The 22,333-nt window shown below is 39.6% G+C and overlaps 1 protein-coding gene across 1 annotated transcript in view; it reads right to left on the bottom strand.

Moving 5' to 3' along the window:
* LOC111751285 (disintegrin and metalloproteinase domain-containing protein 5-like) overlaps positions 1-22,333 on the bottom strand; it is a 56,260-nt gene that overhangs the window by 16,629 nt on the left and 17,298 nt on the right. Inside the window, exon 2 of the mRNA XM_023551093.1 lies at positions 219-305. Coding sequence (XP_023406861.1) covers positions 219-305 — 87 coding nt within the window. The remainder of the gene's footprint in view (positions 1-218; positions 306-22,333) is intronic.

Below are 22,333 nucleotides of genomic sequence, written 5' to 3' on the forward strand. Positions count from 1 at the left end.
TCAGGATAATCTTAAATGTTTCCACTTTATTATCTCTAATAAATAGTTTGATAGGATTTCCTAAGAAAACAAGATTGAAGCTATATAGACTTCTAAAAGACATGAAATAGCATAAAAATGGTAAAAAAAATAATTATTCAAATTATTTTTTAAATCCGCCAATTGTCTACTATATTGCTCAGATCATGCTGCTTAAAATGAACATTGTAGTTACTTACTCCACTCTTATTGCAATCTCTAGTAGCATCACAGTCATGCAAATCCATAAAGAAACGAGTCTCTTTACATTCAAATCTGATACAAAACTAAAAAAAAACAAAAAAGTGAAAAATAAAGTCAGTCAAACAATCAGATTGTGAAGGATAAATACATAATAAAAATTCAAGAAAATCCCAGAATTCATAAACCCAGTGTTGAAATTAAAAAAAAAAAATTAGTGTGACTACCTTGAAATAAATGTGAAATGAGTTATCTCTAGATGGTAAAATCATATAAGGAGTGGGAAGTTTTCTCATCATCTAGCACCAGAGAGCCTCTTAGAAAGAGAAATACCTAGAAAATTCATTGATTAGTCCCTTGGATTCAAGAATTATTGGACAGAGGGGTATTTTAAAAATACCCATGCCTGGGTTCCAGCCAAGACGATTATAGGCATACCTCATTTTATTGCACTTTGCATATGTTGCATTTTTTACAAATTGAAGGTTTGTGGCAACCCTGCATCAAGCAAGCCTATTGGTGCTATTTTTCCAAAAGCATGCACTCACCTCATGTTTCTGTGTCACACTTTGGTAATTCCCATAATACGTCAGACTTTTTCATTATTATTATGTCTGTTATGATGATCTGTGATCTGTGATCTTTGATGAAACAATTGTAATTATTTTGGTATGCTATGAACCATGCCCATATTAGATGGTGAACTTAATTAATAAATAGTGTGTGTGCTCTGACTGCTCCACTGACTACCTCTCCTTGGGTCTCCCTATTCCATGAAACATGACGATATTGAAATTAGGCCAGTTAATAACATTTCAGTGGCTTCTAAGTGCTCAAGTGAAAGAAAGGGTCACACATCTCTCACTTTAAATCAAAACCTAGAAATGATTAAGTTTAACGAGGAAGGCATGCCAAAAGCTTAGACATGTAGAAAGCTAGGCTTCTTGCACCAGTTAGTCAAGATGTAAATGCAAAGGAAAACTTCTTGAGGGAAAGTTGAAAGTGCTATTCTAGGGAACAAACAAATGACAAGAAAGTGAAATAGCTTTATTGCTGATATGGACAAAGTTTTAGTGGTCTAGATAGAAGGGCAAACCAGCCACAACATTCCTGTAAGCCAAAGCCTAATCCATAGCAATGCCCTAACTCTCGTCAATTCTATGAAGGCTGAGGGAGGTGAGGAAGCTGCAGAAGAAAAGTTTGAAGTTAGCAGAGGTTAGTTCATGAGGTTTAAGGAAAGAAGCCATCTTCATAATATAAAAATGCAAGGTGAAGCAGGAAGCGCTGATACAGGAGCTACAGCAAGTGATCCAGAAGATCTAGCTAAGAAAATTGATGAAGGCAGCTCCACTAAACAACAGATTTCCAGTGTAGATGAAACAGCCTTCTGTTGGAAGAAGATGCTGTCTAAGACTTTCACAGCTGGAGAGGAGAAGTCGATGCCTGGTTTCAAAGCTTCAAAGGGCAGGCTTAGTCTCTTTCTAGGGGCTAAGGCAGCTGGTAACTTTAAGTTGAAGGCAGTACTTATTGCCATTCCAAATTTCCTACAACCCTTAAGAATTATGCTAAATTCTGCTCCACTTGTGCTCTATAAATGGAACAACAAAGCCTAGATGACAGCACATCTGTTTACAACATGATTTACTGAATATTTTAAAAACCCATGGTTGAAAACTACTGCTCAGAAAAAAAGATTCCTTTCAAAATATTATTGCTCATTGGCAATGTATTTGGTCGCCCAAGAGCTCTGATGGAGATGTACAAGGAAATTAATGTTGTTTTCATGCCTGCTAACACAACATCCATCCTGTAGCCCATGGATCAAGGAGTAATATCAAATTTCAAGTCTTATTATTTAAGACAAGCATTTCAGAAGGCTATATATGCCATAGTGAGTGATTCTTCTGAAGGATCTGGGCAAAGTAGATTGAAAACCTTCTGGAAAGGGTTCACCATTCTAGATGCCATTAAAAACATTCATGATTCACCAGAAGAGGTCAAAATGTCAGCATCAACAGGGGTTTGGAAGAAGTTCTAGCCCTCATGGATGACTTAGAGGGGTTCAAGACTTCAGTGGTCACTGCAGATTTGGCGGAAATAGCAAGATAACTAGAATTAGAAGTGGAGCCTGAAGATGTGACTGAATTGCTCCAATCTCATGATAAAAATTCAACAGATGAACAGTTGCTTCTTATGAGTGAGCAAAGAAAGTTGTTTCTTGAGATGGAATCTACTCCTGGTGAAGATGCTGTGAACATTGTTGAAATGACAACAAAGGATTTAGAAGCTGATAAAGCAGCAGCAGGGTTTGAGAACATTGACTCCAATTTTAAAAGAAATTCTACTGTGAGTAAAATGCTATCAAACAGCATTGTATGCTACAGAGAAATCTTTCGGGAAAGGAAGAGTCAATCGGAAGATGGCGGAGTAGTCAGCCACTTCTGGTAACCCCTCTTACAACAAAGACCCGATAAAACAAGTGAATCAATTATATATATGACAAGCTAGGAGCCCTGAACATCAGAAGCAAAGTTAAGAAATTGGACTGAGTGGCAGGTTCAGAAGCAGTGAGGACCTGCCAGTGCTGACTTGGCAGGAACTGGCACTCCTTAGGCATGGTCCCCTGGCATGACCGCAGCAGGGCTGGCAGTAACATTCAGGATGCGGTTTCCACTGTGAGAGAGTGTCAGCATCACAGAGTCAACTCATGCCTCCAGAATCAATGAAAACAGCACTCTTGGCAAAAGATAACAGCTTGTGTCTAGTTTACCACCCGGATTAAAAAACACCCCTTTTGAAAGAACTCTCTCCCATTTATCTGATCCCTCTTCCCTCTGTCCTAGCCCCCTAGCCAGCTTCAGTGGCTGCCAGTTTCCCTGGATGTGAGTTAGGTTCTGCTGCATGCTCTGGACCATTCTCCCAGCCTTGGAGAAGGAACAAACTAACAAATAGGGAAAAAAATAATCTGCCGACTCCCCTAAGCTAGGAACTCAGGGCAGAAGCAGCTCCTGTCCAGGCACAAATGATGCATGGACTCTGAAAGCCTTTCACCCTGTATGGACCTGTGTGGGCCCATTTCAGCAGCTTAGACCCTGGTTGGAAGAGTGCAACAGTGTATGTGCCTGAGGTCTGACTTCAACTGTTTCAGCTGTGTGGTGAAGAGATGGATTTTTTGATGTTTGACACCGCACTGCCTATTAAGTAGAGTCCTCACCTACCGACACCAGGGTCCTGAGGACTCATGGCTCCACCCACACCACCTAGCCACCCATGACAGTGGACCAAGGCTAAGTGGTGTCTCTCGGTCCTTACAGCCAAAAGCACTGGGTGCCCACGGTCCAGCTGCACAGCCCACCCACCTCTGTACTCTAGGGAACAGGGACATGCTTTCCTCACAGACACATGGGGAATGGTTGTTACCCTCCTGCCTTGCTCAAAGCGTGACTTCCTGCTACAACCAGATACCTGTGCCTACACCAATCACCCTTGCTCATCTAAGACTGTAGGTCAGAGCCTGCACCATACACTTGGTGTCCAACTACCTGGACGCCTGGGCCGAATCCATACAAGAAAAGCAAATGGACTCCAAGGCTTTTATACCTGGTAACAGCTCTAGCCATCTGGTGACAGGACATTAGAGCTTCAAAGGCACAAAAAATCACGCTAGCTCACTCAAACAGCCGATTTGGGCATATCAGAACAAAACAAAGCAAGAAGCTAGGGCACAGTAAGCAAACACAGAATAAATTAATATAACTTATAGATGGCTCGGAGACAACAGTCGATATCAAATCACATAAAAAAGCAGACCATGATCACTTCAACAAACTCCCGAAACCAAGAATCAAGGAATATTCCAGATGAAGATATATTCCTGAAATTATCAGAGGTAGAATATAAAAGAATAATTTGCTGAACTCTTCAAGAGATCAGGAAGGAGATCAGGCAAAACACAGAACCAGCCAAGGAACACGCAGATAAAGCAGTTGAGGAAATTGAGGTTATTCAAGAGCATAATGAAAAATTTAATAGGCTACAAGAATCCACAGAAAGACAGCAATCAGAAATTCAGAAGATTAATAATAAAATTTCAGAATTAGACAACTCAATAGTCAGAGGAGCAGAACTGAGGAAATGGCCGTCAGAATTAGTGGGATTGAAGATAAAACACTTGGTGCCAAAATATTTGAAGAAAAATTAGTTAAAAGAATTTTAAAAAATGAAGAAACCCGGAGAATCATGTGGGACTCTATCAAGAGAAATAACCTACAAGTGATTGCAGTAGCAGACCAGAACAGAAAATAGAGAGAATTGTTGAAGATTTGTTGTCAGAAAACTTCCCTGATATTGTGAAAGACAAGAAGTTCTCAATCCAAGATGCTCATTGAACCCCACAAAAGGTAGATCCCAAAAGAAAGTCACCAAGACACAATCAAACTTGCCAAAACCAAAGATAAAGAGAGAATTTTAAAAGAGGCCAGGGTTAAACAAAAAGTCACCTACAAAGGAGAGTCAATAAGAATAAGCTTGGACTACTCAGCAGAAACCATGCAGGCAAGAAGGCAATGGGATGACATATATAAAGCCTTGAAGGAAAAAAATTGCCAGCCAAGAATCATATATCCAGCAAAACTGTCTCTCAAATATGAAAGCAAAATTAGGACATTTCCAGATAAACAGAAGTTTAGGGAATTTGCAAAAACCAAATGAAAACCACAAGAAATACTAAAAGGAGTCCTCTGCTTAGAAAATCAATAACATCAGTTAACAACCCGAGACTAGAACACAGGACAGACAGACCAACCAGATATTAACCCATATACGGAAATCACAAAAATAAATCAAGATTAAAAAAAAAAAAATCACTTGTCTTAGTCATCTAGTACTGCTATAACAGAAATATCACAAGCAGATGGACTTCACAAAGAGAAGTTTTATTCTCTCATAGTCCAGTAGGCTAGAAGTCCTAATTCAGGGCACGAGCTCCAGAGGAAGGCTCTTTCTCTCTGTCAGCTCTGGAGGAAGGTCCTTGCCATCAGTCTTCCCCTGGTCTCGGAGCATCTCAGCACAGGAACCTCAGGTCCAAAGCAAAAGCTCTGCTCCTGCCACTGCTTTCTTGGTGGTATGAGGTCCTCCTGTCTCTGCTCAATTCTCTCTTTTATATCTCAAAAGTGATTAGCTTTAAGACACTAATCTCGTAGACCTCGTCAATATAACTGCCACTAATCCATCCTATTGCATCATAAAACCAAAAACCAAACCCAGTGCCATCGATTCCAACTCATAGTGACCCTATAGGACAGAGTAGAACTTCCCCATAGAGTTTCCAAGGAGCACCTGGCGGAATCAAACTGCCAACCCTTTGGTTAGCAGCTATAGCACTTAAGTACTACACCACTGGGGTTTCCTCATAGTGATAGGATTTACAACACATAGGGAAATCACATCAGAAGATAAAATGGTAGACAATCATAAAAGTGTGCAAGGGAATCATGATCTAGCTAAGTCGACAGATATTTTTGAGGGACACAATTCATTCCATGACAATGCTCAAAATAAACATCAATGTCATTATGTAAAAGATGACAACACTGAATCAATAAAGAGGGAGTAAAAAATGTAGTCATAGATCTTTCATATGGAGAGGAAGTCAAAGTGGTATAAAGAAATAAAAGTTTGGTTTAAACTTAGAAAACTAGGGGTAAATATTAAGGTAACCAAAAAAGGAGACTATAACCTTACACATCAAAATAAAATATAAGAAAAACATAAAGACTCAGCAAAAACAAAATCAACAACAATGAAAAAGAGGAAAAGACAATATATAAAGAAAACCTACTCAGCACAAAAAATTAAGCGGAAAAAAGAAACGGTCAACACACAAAAAAAGACATCAAAATGACCGAAGTAAACTCTGCATGTAAATGAAATAAATGCACCAACAGAGAGACAGAGAGTGGCAGGATGGATAGAAAAAATATAATCCATCTGTATGCTCCCTACAAGAGACACCTTAGACTTAAAGACACAAACAAACTAAAACTCAAAGGATGGAAAAAAACACATCAAGCAAAGAGCAATCAAAAAATAGTAGGACTGGGAATATTAATTTCTGACAAATAGATTTTGAAGTTAAATCCACCACAAAGGATAAAGAAGGACAGCATATAACGATAAAAGGGACAGTATACCAGGAGGATATAACCGTATTAAATTTTCACGCACCCAACGACAGGGCTTCAAGTTACATAAAACCAACACTAACAGCACTGAAAACAAGATAGACAGCACCACAATAATAGTAGGAGACTTTAACACACCACTTTCAGTGAAGAACAGAACATCCAGAAAGAAGCTCAATAAAGACACAGAAAACCTAAATGCCACAATCATCAAACTTTACCTTATACCCCGAAACTCACCCAGTGCCGTCGAGTCAATTCCTTATACCTTATCGGCATATACAAAACACTCCACCCAACAGCAGCCAGTCTGTAGAACAGACCACAGATTAGGCCATAAAGCAAGCCTTAACAGAATCCAAAACATCGAAATGTTACAAAATACCTTCTGTGTCCATGTTGTTGGTGTTATTGTTAGGTGCCATTGAGTCAGTTCCAACTCATAGCAATCCTACGCACAACAGAACAAAACACTGTCCGGTCCTGTTTCATCCTTATAATGGTTGTTACGCATGAGTCCATTGTTGCAGCCACTGTGTCAATCCTTGTCCTTGAGGGTCTTCCTCTTTTCCGCCAACCCTGTACTTTACCAAGCATGATGACCTTCTCCAGGGACTGATCCCTCCTGACAATATGTCTGAAGTATGTAAGACGCAGTCTTGCTATCCTTGCTTCTAAGGAGCATTCTGGTTGTACTTCTTCCAAGATAGATTTGTTCTTTCTTTTGGCAGTCCATGGTATAGTCAATATTCTTTGCCAAAACCACAATTCAAAGGTGCCAATTCTTCATTCTTCCTTATTCATTGTCCAGCTTTCACATGCACATGATGTGATTGAAAATATCATGGCTTGGGTCATGCACACCTTAGTCTTCAAAGTGACATCTTTGCTTTTCAACACTTGAAAGGATCCTTTACAACAGATTTACCCAATGCAATGTGCCTTTTGATTTCTTGACTGCTGCTTCCGTGAGTGTTGATGGTGAATCCAAGTAAAATGAAATCCTTGACAACTTCGAACGTTTCGCTGTTTATCATGATGTTGCTTATTGGTCCAGTTGTGAGGATCTTTGTTTATGTTGAGGTGTAATCCACACTAAAGGCTGTGGTCTTTGATCTTCCTTAGTAAGTGCTTCAAGTCCTCTTCACTTTCAGCAAGCAAGGTTGTGTTATCTGCATAATGCTGGTTGTTAATTAGTCTTCCTATAATCCTGAAGCCCTGTTCTTCTTCATATAGTCCAGTTTCTCGGATTATTTGCTCAGCATGCAGATTGAATAGGTATGGTGAAAGGATACAACACTGACGCCACCTTTCATCATTTTAAGCCACTTATTATCCCCTTGTTCTATCCGAACAACTGCCTCTTGGTCTGTGTACAGGTTTCTCATGAACACCATTAAGTGTTCTGGAATTCCCATTCTTCACAATGTTATCCATAATTTGTTATGATCCACACAGTCGAATGCCTTCCCATAGTCAATAAAATACAGGTAAACATCCTTCTGGTATTCTCTGCTTTCAGCCAGGTTCCATCTGACATCAGCAATGATATCCTTGGTTCCGCATCCTCTTCTGAATCCGACCTGAATTTCTGGCAGATCCTTCTCGATATACTGCTGCAGCCACTTTTGAATGATCTTCAGCAAAATTTTGCTTGTGTGTGATACTGACATTTTTTGATAATTTCTGCATTCAGTTGGATCACCTTTCTTGGGAATAGGCGTAAATATGAACCCCTCCCCATCAGCTGGGCAGGAACCTGTCTTCCATATTTCTTGGAATAGGTGAGTGAGCACTTCCAGCGCTGCATCCATTTGTTGAAATACCTCAATTGATATTCCATCAATTCTTGAAACCTTGTTTTTCACCAATGCCTTCAGTGGAGTTTGGACTTCTTGCTTCAGTACAATCCATTCCTGATTATATGTTACCTTTTGAAATGGTTGAACGTCAACTAATTCTTTTTGGTATAATGACTCTGTGTATTCCTTCCATCTTCTTTTGATGCTTCCTGCATCGTTTAATATTCTCCCCAGAGAATCCTTCACTATTGCAACTCGAGGCTTAAATTTTTTCTTCAGTCCTTTCAGTTTAAGAAAAACCAAGCATGTTCTTCCCTTTTGGTTTTCTATCTTCAGCTCTTTGCACGTGTCATTATAATACTTTACTTTGTCTTCTTGAGCTGTCCTTTGAAATCTTCTGCTTAGCTCTTTTACTTCATCATTTCTTCCTTTTGCTTTAGCTGCTTGACATTCGTGAGCAAGCTTCAAAGTCTCCTCTGACATCATCTTGGTCTTTTCATTCTTTCCTGTCTTTTCAATGACCTCTTGCTTTCTTCATGGATGATGTCCTTGATGTCATTCCACAACTGGTCTGGTATTAGGTCATCAGCATTCAACACGTCAAATCTGTTCCTGAGATGGTCTCTAAATTCAGGCGGGATATACTCACGGTGGTACTTTGGCTCTCGTGGACTTCATGTGATTTTCCTCAGTTTCAACTTGAACTTGCATATGAGCAATTGATGGTCTGTTTCACAGTCGGCCCCTGGCCTTGTTCTGACTGATGATACTGAGGTTTTCCATCATCTCTTTCCACAGATGTAGTCAATTTGACTCCTGTTGATAAAAATCTTCATTTTCTTCATTTTTGGCCTTAGTGGTTGATGCGTAAATTTGAATAATAGCTGTATTAACTGGTCTGCCTTATAGGCATATGGATATTACCCTATGATGACTAAGACAGACTAGGAAAAAGGACCCAGCAGTCTACTTCTGAAAAGAATTAGCCAGTGAAAACCTTATGAGTAGCAGCAGAACTCTGTCTGATATAGGCCATAAGATGAGCCCCCTCCCCCCAGGTTGGAAGGAACTCAAAAGATGACTGGAGAAGAGCTCCCTCCTCAAAGTAGATTCAACCTTGATGATGTGGTTGGAGTAAAGCTTTTGGGACCTTCCTTTTCTGATGTGGCACAACTCAAAATGAGAAGAAACAGCTGCAAATATCCATTAATAATCGGAACCTGAAACGTACAAAGTATGAGTCTAGGAAAATTGGAAATCATCAAAAATGAAATGGAATGCACAAACATCGTTATCCTAGGCATTAGTGAGCTGAAATGGACTGGTATTTACCATGCTGAATCAGACAATCATATAGTCTATACGCCGGGAATGACAACTTGAAGAGGAATGGTGTTGCATATCTCTGACCACAAAGCCATAAAAGCAGACATCAATAACAGAAAAAGCAGGGAAAAGAAACCAAACACTTGAAAAGTGAACAATACCTTGCTCAAAAACTACTGGGTTATAGAAAAAAATTAAGGACAAATTAAAGACATTCATAGAATCCTATGAGAATGAAGACACTTCCTATAAGAACCTTTGGGATACAGCTAAAGCAGCCAACAGAGGTCAATTTGTACCAATAAATGCACACATCCAAAAAGAAGAAAGGGCCCAAATCAAAGAATTATCGCTACAACTTAAGCAAATAGAAAGAGAACAACAAAAGAAACCCTCAGGCACCGGAAGAAAGCAAATAATAAAAATTAGAGCAGAATTAAATGAAATAGAGAACAGGAAAACAATTGAAAGAGTTAACAAGACCAAAAGGTGGTTCTTTGAAAAGATTAACAAAATTGATAAATCATTGGCCAAAGTGATGAAGAGAAAACAAGGAGAGGAAGCAAATAACCTGAATAAGAAAGGAGATGGGGGATATCAAAACAGACCCAACTGAAATTAAAAGAATCATATCAGATAACCATGAAAAATTGTATTCTAAAAAATTTGAAAACCTAGAAGAAATACACAAATTTCTAGCGATACACTATTTACCTAAACTAAAACAGAGGTAGAAAAACTAAATAAACTCACAGCAAAAAAAAATTGAAAAGGTAATCTAAAAACTCCTAACAACAACCAAAAAAAAAAGCCCTGGCTCTGATGGCTTCACTGGGGAATTCTACCAAACTTTCAGAGAAGATTTAACACCACTACTTCTAAAGGCATTTCAGATGGAAGGAAATACTCCCAAACTCATTCTATGAAGCCAGTATAACCCTGATACCAAAACCAAGTAAAGACACCACAAAAAAAGAAAATTACAGATCTATGTCCCTCATGAACTTAGACGCAAAAATCTCAACAAAATTCTAGCCAATAGAATTCAACAACATCAAAAAAAATAATTCACCATGACCACGTGGGACTCATACCAGGTGTGCAGGGATGGTTCAGCATTAGAAAAACAATCAATGTAATCCATCACATAAATAAAGCAAAAGTCAAGAACCACATGAGCTTATTAATTGATGCAGAAAAGGCATTTGACAAAGTCTAACGCCCACTCATGGCAAAAACTCTCAGTAAAATAGGAATACAAGGAAAATTCCTCAACATAATATAGGGCATTTATTCAAAGCCAACAGCCAACATCATCCTAAATGGAGAGAGTCTGAAAGCATTCCCCTTGAGAACCGGACCCAGACAAGGGTGCCCTTCATCACCACTCTCATTCAACACTGTGCTGGAGGTCCTAGCCAGAGCAATTAGGCTAGATAAAGATATAAAGAGCATCCAAATTGGTAAGGAAGAAGTAAATGCATCTCTATTTGCAGAAGACATGATCTTATATAAAGAAAACCCTAAAGAATCCTCAAGAAAACTACAGACACTGTTAGAAGAGTTCAGCAGAGTATCAGGATATAAGGTTGTCTTAGTCATCTTAGTCATCAAGTGCTCCTATAACAGAAATACCACAAGTTGATGGCTTTAAGAAGAGAAGTCTATTCTATCACAGTCCAGTAGCCTAGAACTCCAAATACAGGGTGCTGTCTCCAGGGGAAGGCTTTCTCTGTCAGCTCTGGAGAAAAATATTTGTGATGCATCATTCTTCACTTGGTCTGGGAGCATCTCGGCACAGGAACCTCAGGTCCAAAGGCCATGCTCTGCTCCCAGTGCTCCTTTCTTGGTGGGTATGAGGTCCCCAGATCTCTGCTTGCTTCTCTTTCCTTCTTATCTCTTGAGAGATAAAAGGTGGTACAGGTTACACCCCAGGGGAACTCCCTTTACATTGGATCAGGGATGTGACCTGATGTTATATGAGGTCCCCAGCTCTCTGCTTGCTTCTCTTTCCTTCTTATCTCTTGAGAGATAAAAGGTGGTACAGGCCACACCCCAGGGGAACTCCCTTTACATTGGATCAGGGATGTGACCTGATGTTATACCCAGAAAAACCCAGTGCCATCGAGTCGATCCCGACTCATAGCGACACTATAGGACAGAGTAGAACTGTCCCATAGAGTTTCCAAGGAGCCCATCTTAATCCTCTTTAAAATAAAATTACAATCACAAAATGGAGGACAACCACACAATACTGGGAATCATGGCCTAACCAAGTCGATGCATATTTTGGGGGAACGTAATTCAATCCATGACAAAGACAAACATACAAAAATCAGTTGGATTCCTCTATACCAACAAAGAGAACATCAAAGAGGAAATCACCAAATCAATACCATTTACAATAGCCCCCAAGAAGATAAAAAACTTAGAAATAAATCTAACCAGGGACATAAAACACCTATACAAAGAAAACTACAGGACACTACAGCAAGAAACTGTAAGAGACCTAAATAAGTGGAAAAATGTACCTTGCTCATGGATCTGAAGACTCAACACTGTAAAAAATATCCTACCCAAAGCGATCTATAGATACAATGTAATCCCAATCCAAATACCAATGACATTTTTTAATGAGATGGATATATCATACGGCACGGAAAGAGACCCTGGAGAAGTAAAGCATTACTGAAAAAGAAGAACAAAGTAGGAGTCCTCGCACTACCTGATTTTAGAACATTATATGCCACCACAGTAGTCATAACAGCCTGCTACTGGTACAACAACAGATACACAGACCAATGGAACAGAATTGAGAATTCAGACACAAATCTATCCACATATGAGCAGCTGATATTTGACAAAGGCCCAAAGCCTGCTTAATGGTGAAAAGACAGTCTCTTTAACAAATACTATTGGCATAGCTGGATATCTATCAGCAAAAAAATGAAACAAGACCCACACCTCACACCATGCACAAAAGCTAACTCAAAATGGATCAAAGACCTAAGTATAAAATCTAAAACGATAAAGATCATGGAAGAAAAAATAGGGACAATGCTAAGAGCCCTAGCATATGGCATAAACAGTATTTTAAAAAATTACTAACAATGCACAAACACCAGAAGAGAAACCAGATAACTGGGAGCTCCCAAAAATCAAACACTTATGCTCATCAAAAGACTTCATCAAAAGCGTAAAAAGATTACCTACAGACTGAGAAAAAGTTTTTGGCTAAGAGAACTCCGATCAGAGTCTGATCTCTAAAATATGCACAATACTGCAAAAACTTAACAACAAAAAGACAAATAACCCAATTAAAAAGCGGTAAAGGATATGAAAAAGCACTTAACCAAAGAAGACATTCAGGCGGCTAACAGATACATGAGGAAAGGCTCACAATCATTAGCCATCAGAGAAATGCAAATCAAAACTACAATGAAACATCATCTGATTACAACAAGGCTGATGTTAATCCAAAAAAAAAAAACAGAAAATAATAAATGTTGGAGAGGTAGTGGAGAGACTGGAACACTTTTACACTGCTGATAGGTATGTAAAATGGTACAACCACTTTGGAAATCAATTTGGCACTTCCTTAAAAAGCTAGAAATAGAACTATCACATGATCCAGCAATCCCACTCCTTGGAATATACCCTCGAGAAATAAGAGCCCTCACAAGAACAGATATATGCACACCCATGTTTGTTGCAGCACTCTTTAGAATAGCAAAAAGATGGAAGCAACCAAGGTGCCCATCAACAGATGAATGGATAAGTTATGGTAAATGCACATAATGGAATACTACACAACCATTAAGAACAACGAGGAATCTGTGAAACATCTTGTAACACAGATCTGGAAGGCATTATGCTCAGTGAAATTAGCCTTTGGAAAAGGACAAATATTGTATGAGACCACTATTATAAGAACTCAACAAAAATTTTAAACACAGAAGAAAATATTCTTTGATGATACAAGGGTGGGGAGGGAGGGAGGGAGAGGGGTATTCACTAATTAGATAAGCCAAAAGCCAAACCAAACCCTTTGCTGTCCAGTCGATTGCAACTCATAGCAACCCTGTAGGACAGAGTAGAACTGCCCCATAGGGTTTCCAAGGAGCGCCTGGTGGATTTGAACTGCTGGCCTTTTGGTTAGCAGCCATAGCTCTTTACCCACTATGTCCCCAGGGTTTCCAATTAGATAGTAGACAAGAAATATTTTAGGTGAAGAGAAAGACAACACACAATACAGGGCAGGTCAGCTCAATGGACTAAATGATTTTGTCTGAAGTGCCGATCTAATAGCTCCTCCTCTTGAAAGAACTCTCTCCCATCTATCTGATCCCTCCTCCCTTTGCCCCAGCCAGCTTCAGTGATAGTTGATTTCCCTAGACCTGAAATAGGTCCTGCTGCACTCCCTGATCCATTCTCCCAGCCTTGGAGAAGGAACAAATTAACAAACAGGGGAAAAATAATCCACCAGCTCCCCTACTCTGGAAACTTAGAGCAGAAGCAGCTCCTGTCCAGGGACAGGCGGTCCACAGACTTTGAATGTCTTTCACTCCTGCCTGGACCCAATTGGCCCCAGTACAGCAGGTAAGATCTGGCTGTTACATTGCAAGGGTGAATGTTCTTGAGATCTGACTGTAACTGTTTCAGCTGTGCAGTGGACAGGCAGGTTTTTGATGTTTGATACTGCTCTGCCTATTAAACAGGGTCCTCACCTACCCACAACAGGGGCCTGACGACTCCACCCATGTCACCTAGCCACCCAAGACAGGGATCCAAGGATAAGTGGTGCCTCCCAGTCCTTACAGTTAAAAGCATTGGGTGTTTATGGCATGACTGCAGAGTACACCCACCAGTGCACTCTAGAGAACAGAGATGCACCTTCCTCACAGGCACTCGGGTGAAGGTTGTCAGTCCCCTGCCTTCCTCAGAGTGTGACCCTCTGGTGCCACCAGAAACTTGTGCATACACCAATCACCACTGCTCCTCTAAGATCATAAGTGAGAGCCTGCACCACACAATAGGTGACTAACTACCTGGACACCTGGGCTGAATCTATACAAGAATAGTGAATTGACTCCTAGGCTCATATACCTGGTAACAGCTCTAGTCATCTGGTGACAGGACATTAGTGCTTCAAAGGCTCCAATAATCAAGATAGCTCACTCTAGCAGCCTATTTGGGTATATCAAAACAAAACAAATCAAGAACCAAGGACACAGTGAGCAAACATAAAACAAATTAATACAATAACATATAGCTGGCTCAGAGACAACAGTCGATATCAAATCACATGAAGAAGAAGACCATGATCGTTTCAACAAACTTCCAAACAAAGAATCAAGGAATCTCCCAGATGAAGATATCTACCTGGAATTACCAGATGTAGAATACAAGAGATTAATATACGGAGCTCTTCAAGGCATCAGGAAGGAGATCAGGCAAAACACAGAACAAGCCAAGGAACACACAGATAAAGCAGTTGAGGAAATTAAGAATGTTATTCAAGAACATAAGGAAAAATTTAATAGGCTGCAAGAACCCATAGAGTGACAGCAATCAGAAATTAAGAAGATTAGCAATAAAATTTCTGAATTGGACAACTCAATAGAAAGTCAGCAGAGCAGGATTGAGGAAATGGAAGATTGAAGATAAAACACTTGGCAGCAATATATTCGAAGAAAAATCAGATAAAAAGTTTAAAAAAATGAAGAATCCCTAAGAATTATGTGGGACTCTATCAAGAGAAATAACCTACAAGTGATTGGAGCACCAGAACAGGGAGGGAAAACAGAAAATACAGAGAGAATTGTTAAAGATTTCTTTGCAGAAAACTTTCCTGATATCGTGAAAGATGAGAAGATATCTACCCAACATGCTCATCGAACCCCATACAAGGTAGATCCCAAAAGAAAGTCACTAAGACATATTATAATCAAATTTGCCAAAACCAAAGATAAAGGGAAAATTTTAAGAGTGGCCAGGGATAAACAAAGTCACCTACAAAGGAGAGTCAATAAGAATAAGCTCAGGCGACTTGGCAGACCCATGCAGGGAAGAAGGCAATGGGATGGCTTATATAAAAAATTGAAGGAAAAAAATTGCCAGCCAAGAATCATATATCCAGCAAAACTGTCTTTCAAATATGAAGGCAAAAGTAGGACATTTCCAAATAAACAGAAGTTTAGGGAATTTGAAAAAAACAAGCCAAAAACCAAACCAAAACTACAAGAAATACCAAAGGGATTTTTCTGGTTAGAAAATCAATAATATCAGATATCAACCCAACACTAGAACACGGGACAGAGAAGCCAGATATCAATCCAGACAGGGAAATCACAAAAATAAATCAAGTTTAAAAAAAAAAAGCTCAAAACAGGGAAACAGCAATGTCGTTAAATAAAGGATGACAACATGAAATCAATAAAGAGGGACTAAATAAAGTATTCATAGATCTTTCATATAAGGAGGAAATCAAGGTGATGTAGGAAGATAAAAGTTAGGTTTAAACTTAGAAAAATAGAGGTATCCACAAAAGAAACTAACAATCCTACACATCAAAATAAAATACAAGAAAAAAAAAGGCTCAGCAAAAACAAAATCAACAACAATGAAAAAGAGGAGCACACAACTTACAAAGAAAAACTACTCAGTGCAAAAAATTAAAGGGAAAAAAGAAACTGTCAACAACACACAAAAAAAATGACAACACTAAACTCATACCTATCCACAATCATGCTGAATGTAAAAGGACTAAATGCACCAATATAGAGACAGAGAGTTTCAGAATGGATTAAAAAAACATAATCTGCCTATATGCTGCCTACAAGAGACACACCTTAGACTTAAAAACACAAACAACCTAAATCTCAAGGGATGGAAAAATATATTTCAAACAAACGACAATCAAAAAAGAGCAGGAGTGGCAATACTAATTTCTGACAAGACAGACTTCAAAGTTAAGTCTACCACAAAAGATAAGGAAGAACACTATATAATGATTAAAGAGACAATATACCAGTAGGACATTACCATATTAAATATTTATACACCCAACGTCAGGGCTTCAAGATACATAAAACAAACTCCAACAGCATTGAAAAGTGAGAGAGACAGCTCCACAAAAAAAAAAAAAAAAACCCACAATAGTAGTAGGAAATTTCAACACACCGCTTTCAGTAAAGGACAGAACATCCAGAAAAAGGCTCAATAAAGACACAGAACAGCTAAATGCCACAATCAACCAACTTGACCTCACAGACGTATACAGAACACTCCACCCAATGGCAGACAAGTGTACTTTCTTTTCCAATGCACTTGGGACATTCTCTAGAATAGACCACATATTAGGTCATGAAGCAAGCCTTAACAGAATCCAAAACATGGAAATATTACAAAGCATCTTCTCTAACCATAAAGCCATAAAACTAGAAATCAATAGCAGAAAAAACAGGGAAAATAAATCAAACACTTGGAAACTGAACAACTCAAAAACAATTGGCTTATTGAACAAATTAAGGACAGAATAAAGAAATTCATGGAATCAAATGAGAAGGAAAACACTTCCTATAAGAACCTTTGGGACACAGATAAAGCAGTCCTCCGAGGTCAATTTAGAGCAATAAATGCACACAACCAAAAAGAAGAAAGGGCCAAAATCAAAGAATTATCCTTAGCACTTGAAAAAATAGAAAGAGAGCAACAAAAGAAACCCTCAGGCACCAGAAGAAAGCAAATAATAAAAATTAGAGCAGAATTAAACAGAATCGAGAACAGAAAAACAATTGAAAGAATTAACAAGACCAAAAGCTGGTTCTTTGAAAAGATCAATAAAATCAATAAACCACTGGCCAGTTTGACAAAAGAAAAACAGGAGTTGAAGCAAATAACCCGAACAAGAAATGAGATGGGCACTATCACATCAAACGCAACTGAAATTAAAAGAATCACAACAGAATACTATGAAAATTTGTACTCTAACAAATTTGAAAACCCAGAAACACATTACCTACCTAAAGTAACACAATCAGAGGTAGAACAACTAAATAAACCATAATGAAAAAAGATTGAAAGGGTAATTAAAAAACTCCAAAACAAACCAAAAAAAGCCCTGGTGCTGACAGCTTCACTGGAGAATTCTACCAAACTTTCAGAGAGGAGTTAACACTACTACTACTAAAGGTATTTCAGAGCATAGAAAAGGATGGAATATTCCCAAACTCATTCTATGAAGCCAGCATAACCCTGATACCAAACCCAGGTGAAGACACCAGAAAAAAAGAAAATTACAGACCTATATCCCTCATGAACTTAGACGCAAAAATTCTCAACAAAATTCTAGCCAATAGAAGTCAACAACATATCAAAAAGATAATTCACCACGACCAAGTGGGAGTCAAACCAGGTATGCAGGGACGGTTCAACTTTAGAAAAACAATCAATGTAATCCACCACATAAATAAAACAAAAGACAAGAACCATATGATCTTATCAATTGATGCAGAAAAGGCATTTGACAAAGTCCAACATCCATTCATGATTAAAAAAAACTCTCAGCAAAATAGGAATAGAAGGAAAATTCCTCAGCATTATAAAGGGCATTTATTCAAAGCCAACAGCCAATATCATCCTAAATGGAGAGAGTCTGAAGCATTCCCCCTTGAGAATGAGACCCAGACAAGGATGCTGTTTATCACCCCTCTTATTCAACATTGTGCTGGAGGTCCTAGCCAGAGTAATTAGGCTAGAACCAAAAAGAACCCATTGCCGTCGAGTCGATTCCGACTCATACTGACCCTATAGAACAGAGTAGAACTGCCCCATAGAGTTTCCAAGGAGTACCTGGCGGATTCAAACTGGTGAACTCTTGGTTAGCAGCCATAGCACTTAACCACTACACCACCAGGGTTTCCAATTAGGCTAGATAAAGAAATAAAGGGCATCCAAATTGGCAAAGAAGAAGTAAAGGTATCTCTATTTGCGGATGACATGATCTTATACACGGGAAACCCTAAAGAATCCTCAAGAAAACTACTGAAACTAATAGAGGAGTTTAGCAGAGTATCAGGATACAAGATAAACATACATAAATCAGTTGGATTCCTCTACACCTCCTAAGAGAATGTCGAAGAGGAAATCACCAAGTGAATACCATTTGCAATAGCCCCCAAGAAGATAAAATATTTAGGAATAAATCTAACCAGAGATGTGAAAGACCTGTACAAAGGAAACTATAAGACACTACTGCAAGAAAGCAAAAGAGACTTCCATAAGTGGAAAAACATACATCGCTCATGGATAGGAAGACTCAACATCGTAAAAATGTCTATTCTACCCAAAGCGACCTATAGCTACAATGCAACCATGATCCAAATACCAGTGACATTCCTTAATGAGATGGAGAAACAAATCATCAACTTCTTATGGAAGGGAAAGAGGTCCCGAATAAGTAAAACATTACTGAAAAAAAACCACAAAGAGGGAGGCCTTATACTATCCGATCTTAGAACATATTATACCGTCACAAGAAGTCAACACAGCCTGCTACTGGTACAACAGATACATAGAACAATGGAACAGAATTGAGAGTTCAGACAAATCCATCCACATATGAGCAGCTCATATTTGATAAAGGCCCAAATTCAGTTAAACGGGAAAAAGTCTCTTTAACAAATGGTGTTGGCATAACTGGATATCCATCTGCAAAAAAAAGACCCATACCTCACAGCATGCACAAACACTAATTCAAAACGGATCAGACTGAAATACAAAATCTAAAATGATAAAGATCTTGGAAGAAAAAATAGAGACAATGCTAGGAGCCCTAATGCATGGCATAAAGAGTACACTAACAGCGTACAAACACCAGAAGAGAAACTAGATAAGTGGGAGCTACTAAAAGTCAAACACCTATGCTTATTAAAGACTTCACCAAAAGAGTAAAAAGATTACTTACAGACTGTGAAAAAGTTTTTAGCTATGACATTTCCTATCAGTGTCTAATTTCTAAAATCTACATAATACTGCAAAAACTCAACAACAAAAAGACAAATAACCCAATTAAAAAATGGGCAAAGGATATGAATAGGCACTTTACCAAAGACATCCAGGCTGCTAACAGATACATGAGGAAATGCTCACAATCACTAGCCATTAGAGAAATGCAAACCAAAACTACAATGAGATTCCATCTCACCCCAACAAGGCTGGCACTAAACCAAAAAACACAAAATAATAAATGTTGGAGAGGTTGTGGAGAGACTGGAACACTTATACACTGATGGTGGGAATGTAAAATGGTACAACCACTTTGGAAATCAATTTGGTGCTCCCTTAAAAGGCTAGAAATGGAACTACCATATGGCCCAGCAATTCCACTCCTTGGAATATACCCTAAAGAAATAGGACACACGAATAGATATATGCACCCCCATGTTCATTGCAGCACTGTTTACAACAGCAAAAAGATGGAAGCAACCAAGGTGCCCAGCAATGGATGAATGGATCCATAAATTACAGTATGTTCACACAATGGAATACTACCTACGTAATGACTAAGAACGATGAATCCGTGAAACATTTCATAACATGGAGGAATCTGGAAGACATTATCCTGAGTGAAATCAGTCAGCTGCAAAAGGACAAATATTGCATGAGACCAGTATTATAAGAGCCCTAGATAAAGCTTAAACACAGAAGAAAATATTCTTTGATGGTTACTAGGGTGGGGAGGGAGGGGGAGAGGTATTCGCTAACTAGATAGTAGACAAAAACTATTTTAGGTGAAGGGAAGGGCAACATACAACACAGAGGATGTCAGTACAACTGGACTAAACCAAAAGCAGAGAAGTTTCCTGAATACAATCAAATGCTCTGAAGGCCAGGGTAGCAGGGACGTGGGTGTGGGGACCATGGTTCCAGGGGACATCTAGGTCAATTGGCATAACAAAATGTATTAAGAAAACGTTCTGCATCTCACTTTGGTGAGAGGAGTCTGGGGTCTTAAACGCTACCAAGAGGCCATCTAAGATTCATCAATTGGTCTCAACCTACCTGGACCGAAGGAGACTGAAGAACACCGAAGACATATGGTAAAGATAAGCCTGAGAGACAGAAAGGGCCACATAAACCAGAGACTCCATTAGCCTGAGGCTGGAAGAACTAGAAGGCGCCCGACTACCACTAATCACTGCCCTGACAGGGAACACAACAGAGAACCCCTGATGGAGCAGGAGAACAGTGGGATACAGATCTTAACTTCTCGTAAAAAGACCAGGCTTAATGGTCTGACTCAGACTGGAGGGACCCTGACGGTCATGGTCCCTGGGCCCTTTGTTAGCCCAAGATTGGAACCATTCCTGAAGCAAAATTTACAGACAGGGATTGGACTGGAATGTAAGATAGAGGATGATACTGGTGATGAGTGAACGTCTTGGCTCAAGTGGATACACTTGAGTCTATGTGAGCAACTCCTGCCTCGTGGAAAGATGAGATGGAAGAGGGGGACAGGAGCTGGTTGAATAGACACGGGGAATACAGGGGGGAGACGAGGAGTGTGCTGTCTCATTAGGAGAGCAGCTGGGAGTGCATAGCAAGGTGTGTATAAGTTTTTGTATGACAGACTGACTTGATTTGTAAACATTCACCTAAAGTACAATTTAAAAAAAAGTATACTGAATGGTGGTTAAGAAGGTGAACTGGCTTGGGACCCAAGACGGGAGGAACAGAGAGCAAAAGCAGCAAGGTGTTTTGAGTCTCCCCCCACCCCAACAAACAGACGATGGTGGGGTGGTTCCCAAGCCCCAAACTAGCAACAAATGACAGCCCAGGAAACCTCATTTCTTCTCCAAACAGAACCTTTATCCCCTCTGACATCAGGCAAACCCAACACCATCACAAGAGGAGTAGATTTGGAGTCTTACTCATAGTAAATGGCCAAGAGAAACTGCTTCCCTGCGGGACTTAAGATTCTCGTCCCCTCCCTCCCCAGCAAAAGGGCATATGGGCAAGAGGGGAACCTAGCCATAGCAAGCACCTCCCTAGGAAGCCTCTTTTACCCCACAGCCAGAGACTCCAGAGACTTCTCATTTCTCTGGAAGTGTCAAAACAAACAGTTGGAGCTGGTAGGAGAAACCTAACCACAGCTAGCTTCTTGTCTGGGAAAGTCATCCTGCCCTGTCCAGATGCTCCAGGACGGATGGGTGCAACCAGAATGAGGGACCCAGACACAAAAATTAGACAAGCCCAGGAAGCCTTTTTCAGCTTGCAGGTCTGCAGACCCCTTTTCCGGGCACAGACGCAGGTAGCTGTGGGGAAGGTTCAGGAGGGGGACCAGAAAGAGGATTTCACCACGTGCCTCCCCCACTGAGAGATATGCAGTTGCTTGGCCTGGGAAGGCCTTTCCTTCTCTTCAGGAAGTACAGCAGCGACCAGGGGGAGCATCAGTGGCAAAAGGTAAACCAAACGGACCAAAAGTTAAACTGCCTTTGGAATCAGAAGTCCATAAATGAAGGCAAAAACCAGTCTGCTAAATCTAACCAAGGTGACTGCCTGACAAAATAATAGCTTTAAATAGGACCCAGAGTCTTCTAACATAATATATGAGATGTCCCGGCTGCAACTGAAAATGACCTGTCATACCAAGAACTAAAAAAAAATGCAACTTGAGTAAGAATAGACCATCAACTGATGCCAACACCAAGATGATTCAGATGTTGGAATTATATGACAAGGACTTCAAGACAGCCATCATAAAAATGCCTCAACAATTATAAATTCTCTGAGAACAAATGA

Source organism: Loxodonta africana, chromosome 19, assembly GCF_030014295.1.
Source record: "Loxodonta africana isolate mLoxAfr1 chromosome 19, mLoxAfr1.hap2, whole genome shotgun sequence".
NCBI classification, from domain to species: Eukaryota; Metazoa; Chordata; class Mammalia; order Proboscidea; family Elephantidae; genus Loxodonta; species Loxodonta africana.